This window comes from Brachyistius frenatus, unplaced genomic scaffold, assembly GCF_029030835.1.
Source record: "Brachyistius frenatus isolate BFR_SWC_R1_liver_20210118 unplaced genomic scaffold, ASM2903083v1 Contig_429, whole genome shotgun sequence".
NCBI classification, from domain to species: domain Eukaryota; kingdom Metazoa; phylum Chordata; class Actinopteri; family Embiotocidae; genus Brachyistius; species Brachyistius frenatus.
The window spans coordinates 15001-22500 of record NW_027211028.1 but is presented as its reverse complement, the minus strand read 5'-3'; the positions used below and the strand labels follow the sequence as shown (position 1 = coordinate 22500).

Below are 7500 nucleotides of genomic sequence, written 5' to 3'. Positions count from 1 at the left end.
TCCGACACCAGGATCCGGTCCCGGTAACATGTTAGCATGTTGTCAGCAGGTCACCGTGGCTCCTGAAGCCGCGGGCCATCGGCAGCAGGCGGCCCCACGGTTGAGGTTCGGGCTCCTCAGGGACGGACGGCAAGGTGACGGGGAGGGTGTCCAGGCTGCTGAGGGTCCCCGACCCGCTGGACGACTGGCTGCCTGAGGTCGGCCCGCTGGAAGAACTGGAACCGGGCTGGGACTGGGACTTAACCTGGGACGGGGACAGGGTGGACTGGGACTGGGACTGGGTCCGCCCCCCGTCAGGAAGGACCTCCTCAGACATTCTGCAGACACATCAGGACAACATGTCAACACACACACACACACACACATCAACCTCCATAAGTCAACAACTAAACACCAAATTACATTTGAGTTGTTATTAAATTTAGGGTCAGTTTGTGTTTCTGGAACATATCTCTAACATGATCTCCGGTTCGACGAGCTGCTCTTCAATTCGGCTGAAACTTAACTTTCAACAGTCAACACTGGACCTCAGAAATCAGAACCCGTCCTCAGTCACGTTCGACAAAATGACTCTCAGCGCGCAAACAACACCATCTTAAATTGGGTGATTTTTGAACGGAGTTCGTTATGGATCGAGCTGTCAGTGCAGCAAACTGACGGTGTCTGAGCTGCAACCGGGGACCGATCCAGGACCGGAACCAGTCCAGCACCGAATATAAACCAGAACCAAACCACCCGGTATGACATCCAGTTCCACATCATCGCCGGAACGAAGCGGACTGAGCCGAGCCGATCCGAGCAGCATTGCACCGGGCTGAGAGACCCACTCACCGGTCAAACTAGCTGCTGCAGCCGGACTCTCCTCCGGGTCTCCGCCGCTCAAACGAACCGGACTCCGTGAAACCGGACACGTGCAAGAGAACTTTCCCGGGATTTTGCAGGAAACGTATTTCCTTGTCATGTGACCGTGTCAGCCAATGAAAAGTTAGAGGATTGGTCACGTGGATTCGGAGCGGCGCAGTGTGTTTCCGGGTCTGGTTTTGTCCTGCAGAGGAGACGCGGCGGGATCAGCTGGTCCATTATGTCCAAACAGAGGATCGTCAAGACTCTGATCATCACCGACGGTGAGTCCTCGATCGATTCCTGATCGATCACAGTCCAGCAGCAGATCAGGAGGTCTCCGAGTCCGGATCTTCGGACCGGTTCTGGTTCTGTTTTAGTCGAGTCTTCAGGAACAGTCTGAAGTCTGAACCTGATGGAGAACTGTCATCGATCAATAATCAACAACAATAACACTGATCAATAACAACAACAATAATAATCAACAACAATAATACTGATCAATAACAACAACAATAACAACAACAATAATCAACAGCAATAATACTAATCAATAACAACAACAATAATACTGGTCAATAACAACAACAATAATCAACAATAGTACTGATCAATAACAACAACAACATCTCTCTGTCTCGTCGTCTCTCATGGTTTCTCAGTGTCTCTCGTGGTCTCTGTTTCTTGTGGTCTCTCATGGTCTCTCCGTTTCTCATGGTCTTTCGTTGTCTCGTAGTCTCTTGTTGTCTCTCGTGGTCTCTTGGGGTCTCTCATGGTTTCTCAGTCTCTTGGGGTCTCTCGGGGTCTTGGGGTTTCGTGGTCTCTCAGTGTCTCTTGTGGTGTCTCGTGGTCTCTCATGGTCTCTCTGTGTCTTGTGGTCTTTCGTTGTCTCGTGGTCTCTTGTTGTCTCTCATTGTCTCTCGTGGTCTCTCTGTGTCTCGTGGTCTCGGTGTCTCATGGTCTTTCGTAGTCTCTCCGTGTCTCGTTGTCTCTCATGGTCTCTCAGTTTCTCGGGGTCTCTCCGTGTCTCGTGGTCTCTCGTGGTCTCTCATGGTCTCTTGGTGTCTCACTGTCTCGTGGTCTCTCAGTGTTTCGTGGTCTCTCCGTGTCTCTCGTGGTCTCTCCGTGTCTCGTGGTCTCTCGTGGTCTCTCATGGTCTCTTGGTGTCTCACTGTCTCGTGGTCTCTCAGTGTTTCGTGGTCTCTCCGTGTCTCTCGTGGTCTCTCCGTGTCTCGTGGTCTCTCAGTTTCTCGGGGTCTCTCTGTGTCTCGTGGTCTCTCGTGGTGTCTCATGGTCTCTCATGGTCTCTCGGTGTCTCTCATGGTGTCTCGTTGTCTCTCGTGGTTTCTCAGTCTCTCGGGGTCTTGGGGTTTCGTGGTCTCTCTGTGTCTTATGGTCTTTCCGTGTCTCTCGGGGTCTCTCGTGGTCTTTAAGTCTCTCGTGGTCTCTCGTGGTCTCTCAGGGTCTCTCGTGGTCTCAGTCTCTCGTGGTCTCTCATGGTCTCTTGGTGTCTCACTGTCTCCTGGTCTCTCAGTGTTTCGTGGTCTCTCCGTGTCTCTCGTGGTCTCTCCGTGTCTCGTGGTCTCTCGTGGTCTCTCATGGTCTCTTGGTGTCTCACTGTCTCGTGGTCTCTCAGTGTTTCGTGGTCTCTCCGTGTCTCTCGTGGTCTCTCCGTGTCTTGTGGTCTCTCAGTTTCTCGGGGTCTCTCTGTGTCTCGTGGTCTCTCGTGGTGTCTCATGGTCTCTCGGTGTCTCTCATGGTGTCTCGTTGTCTCTCGTGGTTTCTCAGTCTCTCGGGGTCTTGGGGTTTCGTGGTCTCTCTGTGTCTTATGGTCTTTCCGTGTCTCTCGGGGTCTCTCGTGGTCTCTCAGGGTCTCTCGTGGTCTCAGTCTCTCGTGGTCTTTAAGTTTCTCGGGGTCTCTCGTGGTCTCCAGTGGTCTCTCATGGTCTCGTAGTTTCTCGGGGTCTCTTGTGGTCTCTCCGTGTCTCGTGGTCTCTCATGGTCTCTCCGTGTCTTGTGGTCTCTCAAGCTCTCGGGTTCTCTTGTGGTCTCTCGTGGTCTCTCAAGTTCTCTCGTGGACTTTCATGGTCTCTCGGTCTCGGGGTCTCATGGTCTCTTAGGGTCTCTCTGGGTCTCTTGGTCTTACCATGTCTCGTGGTTTCTCTGCGTCTCTCGTGGTCTCTCCGTGTCTCTCGTGGTCTCTCGTGTCTTGTTGTCTCTTGTGGTCTTTCGGTCTCTCGTGTTCTCGTGGTATCTCGTTGTCTCTTGCTCTCTTGTACTCTCGTGGTCTCTTGGGGTCTCTCAGGGTCTCTCGGGGTCTCGTAGTCTTACCGTGTCTCTCGTGGTCTTGTGGTCTCTCGTGTCTTGTTGTCTCTTGTGGTCTTTCGGTCTCTGGTGTTCTCGTGGTATCTCGTTGTCTCTTGCTCTCTTGTGCTCTCATGGTCTCTTGGGGTCTCTTGGGGTCCCATGGTCTCGGCGGTCCTCCATGTTGGACCACCTGAGACCCGTCTAAAGGTCCCTCTTGTTTGTCTCTGAGCAGACGAGGAGGCCGAGGACCTGAACCCGTTCTCCTTCAAAGAGTTTCTACGCTGGAAGAACCAGGACCAGGACCAGGAAGATGATCCAGACAAAGACAAAGATCCAGACCAGGACCAGGACCAGGAGCGGATATTTAGGAAGGTAAGAGAAGAAGAACTGCAAGACTTTTATTGTGATAGTCTGCAGGAAGTGGCGGAGTAGTGGGGACGGAGAGTCAGATGATACAAAAAAAAAATTTCCCCTCGGGGATTAATAAAGTATATATCTACCTACCTACCTACCTACATGGTCTCAGATGGTCTGAGACGATTCTCACCTCCAAGTCCAACATGTTTCCCTCCACCAGGGAGGTCCAGCGTCCCTTTCAGGTGGGGGCAGAGTCACTTGGTTGGTTTTTCGATTGGTTGTTTGGTTGGTTTGTTGTTCGGTTAGTTGGTTGATGGGTTGGTTGGTTGTTTGTTCAGTTGTTTGTTTGTTTGTTTGTTTGTTTGTTTGTTCGGTTGGTTGTTCGGTTGGTTGGTTGTTCAGTTGGTTGGTTGGTTGGTTGGTTGTTCGGTTGGTTGGTTGGTTGTTCGGTTGGTTGGTTGTTTGGTTGGTTGGTTGGTTGGTTGATTATTCGGTTTGTTGTTCGGTTAGTTGGTTGATGGGTTGGTTGGTTGTTTGTTCAGTTGTTTGTTTGTTTGATCGGTTGGTTGGTTGGTTGGTTGGTTGGTTGTTCGGTTGGTTGGTTGGTTGTTTGTTCAGTTGGTTGGTTGGTTGGTTGTTAGGTTGGTTGGTTGGTTGGTTGGTTGTTCGGTTGGTTGGTTGTTTGTTTGGTTGGTTGGTTGGTTGGTTGGTTGTTAGGTTGGTTGGTTGGTTGGTTGATTATTCGGTTGGTTGTTCGGTTGGTTGGTTGTTCAGTTGGTTGGTTGGTTGTTAGGTTGGTTGGTTGGTTGTTAGGTTGGTTGGTTGGTTGATTATTCGGTTGGTTGTTCGGTTGGTTGGTTGGTTGTTCAGTTGGTTGGTTGGTTGTTTGGTTGGTTGGTTAGTTGGTTGGTTGGTTGATTATTCGGTTGGTTGTTCAGTTGGTTGGTTGGTTGGTTGGTTGTTCAGTTGGTTGGTTGGTTGTTTGGTTGGTTGGTTGGTTGGTTGGTTGTTCAGTTGGTTGGTTGGTTGTTTGGTTGGTTGGTTGGTTGGTGCTGCTGCCTCCAGGGCTGGAGGCCTGATGGTGATGATGATGATTTATTGTTGTTGTAAAATGTAAATTCTCTCTCAGAGGTTGTTTGGAAAGGTGACCTTTGACCCGGGAATCAGCAGCTGTTTCTTCCCTGAATACTCGCTGTCACCACAGGTAGTGACATCATCACTGACATCACCACTGATCATTTCCTAATCAATACAATTAAGAGTCTCATCCAACCAGAAGTTGCCCATCATAATTTGCTGTCATTAGGTCATTGCTGTTTGTATGACATCACACCAAAACCTGACTCTGTCTCCCAATCAGGAGGAGGAGTGGGGGCGGAGCTTACAGTCAGGTGTGGACAGCACGTCCTCCCTCTGCACAGAGGAGGAGGAGGAGGAGGAGACTAGGTGAGTGGTGGCTGCTGCTCCCTGATTGGAGGCTGGGTTTAGTGCTGATGGTGTGCTCTGATTGGTTGTTCAGAGTGTCCTTCAGCGCCCCCTCAGGACAACCTGATCATATCCCACTGCACTGAACACTGCAGTATCACTGAGCCACCAGACCCCACACAATACATCACAAAATGTTCTCCACATCTCTCCATGACCCAGGTTCTCCTCCAAACCTGAGGGAGGAGCTGCAGGAGGAGGAGGAGCTGCAGCAGGAGGAGGAGCAACAGCAGAAGGAGGAGCCGCTGGAGGAGGAGGAGCAGAGAACTATGAAGGAGATGATGAGACCTCTATGGCCGAACCTGCCTCCTCCTGCAGGAGGAAGAGTGCGAGGAGCAGCCAGATACAACAGGTAACATCTGTTTCCATGGAAACAAGCTGATCATTAAACGCAGCTCTCAGAATTATTGATAACTGATAATGTTCAGATTTATCACCAATCAATTCCTCCTTTAAGGAACATTAAAGGTTCATGCTGCTGTTTTTCAGCTGAAGGAGGAGAACATGTTGCTGAGGAGAACCATCAGGGAGCTGCAGAGGAGGTCCGAGGCTGACGAGCACAGGTCAGCACCGACCAATCACAGGGCAACAGCTGTGTGCCCCTGACTGAATATTTACCCAGCATGCCTCTCTCACCACCACCCCCCCCAACACACACACCCTTCAGGGTGCTGGAGCTGCAGGAGGAGCTGCTGCTGAGGAGGCGTCAGGAGGAGAAGGAGGCACAGGACCTGGAGAGCATGGTTCACTCTGTGGAGCAGAACCTGCAGCTGATGACGGTGGACACACACACAAATACATACTTATATACACACAAATACACACACATATACACACTTATATACACACATAAATATATTGTCTGTCTATCCCCCTCCATGTCTGTCCCCCTGCCTGTCTTTCTCCCTGCCTGTCTGTCCCTCAGAGACGAGCAGTGAGAGCAGAGAACAGCCTCTCCAGACTGAAAGTTGAGGTTCAGCAGCTGCAGGTGAGTCATGATGATGTCATACGTTTATCTTCAACATCAGGTGAGGCGTTCACACTCAGTGTGTGTGTCTGTGTGTGTGTTCAGGTGGAGGCGGAGTCTCTGCGGTCGGAGAACGACAGTCTGAAGGCAGCAGAGTCTCAGGTCGTCATGACAATGAGACAAAACGCTCAGGTGGCCTCAGAGTATCTGAATAAGACGGCAAGCCACGCCCACTCCTCCATCCGGTCAGTACCTACAGACAGGACCCGTCTCTCTCTGGCCGGTCTCTCTGATCTGTCTCTCTCTCTGAACCTCTGTCTCTCTGACCTGTCTGTCTCTCTGACCTGTCTCTCTGATCTGTCTCTCTGACCCGTCTCTCTGATCTGTCTCTCTGACCCGTCTCTCTCTCTGACCTGTCTCTCTCTCTGACCCGTCTCTCTGATCTGCCTCTCTGACCTGTCTCTCTTTCTGACCTGTCTCTCTCTCTGACCTGTCTGTCTCTCTGACCCATCTCTCTCTCTGACCTGTCTGTCTCTCAGTCAGCTGTTGGGAGAGGCGGAGACGCTCCTTCTGGTGTCTCAGCTGCTTCAGTCCATCGATAAGATCTCCAGCGTCAACACAGAGTCCTGAAGTCCTGCAGACCCCCTCCAGACCTGGTCCAGACCTGGTCCAGACCCCCTCCAGACCTGGTCCAAACCCAGTCCAAACCCGGTCCAGATCCGGTCCAGACCATCTGGATCTCCTCAGCCCTCCAGACTCTGACAGACAGGGGGACGTGGTTGCCATGGAAACTGCATACCTCAACCTGTGAGGTCAGAGGTCAGCAGGTGTCAGTCCATAGCTTCTCTGCGCAGGTGTTTTATTTTGAAGGAGCCTTCAGACAATCAATGACATCGCAACAGCTGGAGGACTCTGATTGGTCGAAACACATCGCAGACGTCAGTTGCTTCTTTTTTTTCTCGTTCGTTAAATCCAACCTTTTTAAATTAAAGGAGCTCGTTGCTTCTCCTTAGAATGTCAAATAAAGACCGCTGCTGTGGTTCTGATGGTTTCCGTTGATTCTGCATTGGTTCTGTGGTTCTGCAGTGGTCCTGCTGTGGCCCTGCAGTGGTTCTGCAGTAGTTCTGCAGTAGTTCTGCAGTGGTTCTGTGGTTCTGCTGTGGTTCTGCAGTGTTTCTGTGGTTCTGCTGTGGTTCTGTGGTTCTGCAGTGGTTCTGTGGTTCTGCTGTGGTTCTGCTGCGGTCCTGCAGTGGTTCTGCAGTAGTTCTGCAGTGGTTCTGTGGTTCTGCTGTGGTTCTGCAGTGGTTCTTCTGTGGTTCTGCAGTGGTTCTGTGGTTCTGCTGTGGTTCTGTTGTGGTTCTGCAGTGGTTCTGCTGCGGTTCTGTAACCTCACAAGAAGGTTCTGTGGTGGAACCTCTGCGTGTTGATTGGCTATCCAGGTGACTCCGCCTTCACCCACAGTGAGCAGTAATAGGCCCCGCCCCCTGTGGGCGTGTCAAGGATGCAGCAGATTTCAACTTCATAATAAACGTTATTGATCATCT

At 51.2% G+C, this 7500-nt stretch overlaps 2 protein-coding genes across 2 annotated transcripts in view; one reads left to right on the top strand and one right to left on the bottom strand.

Annotated features, from left to right (window-relative positions):
- Nucleotides 1-935, bottom strand: part of chek2 (checkpoint kinase 2) — a 6096-nt gene extending 5161 nt beyond the window's left edge. Inside the window, exons 1-2 of the mRNA XM_069725568.1 lie at nucleotides 832-935; nucleotides 55-317 (exon numbers count right to left, since the gene is read on the bottom strand). Of these exons, the coding sequence (XP_069581669.1) occupies nucleotides 55-316 (262 nt within the window). The 5' untranslated portion in view covers nucleotide 317; nucleotides 832-935. The remainder of the gene's footprint in view (nucleotides 1-54; nucleotides 318-831) is intronic.
- Nucleotides 936-1003: 68 nt separating this feature from the next.
- entr1 (endosome associated trafficking regulator 1) overlaps nucleotides 1004-7500 on the top strand; it is a 6498-nt gene continuing 1 nt past the window's right edge. The window contains exons 1-9 of the mRNA XM_069725565.1: nucleotides 1004-1124; nucleotides 3380-3519; nucleotides 4865-4950; nucleotides 5152-5341; nucleotides 5479-5552; nucleotides 5657-5768; nucleotides 5915-5977; nucleotides 6062-6201; nucleotides 6496-7500. The exon at nucleotides 6496-7500 is cut by the window's right edge and continues 1 nt beyond it. Of these exons, the coding sequence (XP_069581666.1) occupies nucleotides 1082-1124; nucleotides 3380-3519; nucleotides 4865-4950; nucleotides 5152-5341; nucleotides 5479-5552; nucleotides 5657-5768; nucleotides 5915-5977; nucleotides 6062-6201; nucleotides 6496-6586 (939 nt within the window). The 5' untranslated portion in view covers nucleotides 1004-1081 and the 3' untranslated portion in view covers nucleotides 6587-7500. The remainder of the gene's footprint in view (nucleotides 1125-3379; nucleotides 3520-4864; nucleotides 4951-5151; nucleotides 5342-5478; nucleotides 5553-5656; nucleotides 5769-5914; nucleotides 5978-6061; nucleotides 6202-6495) is intronic.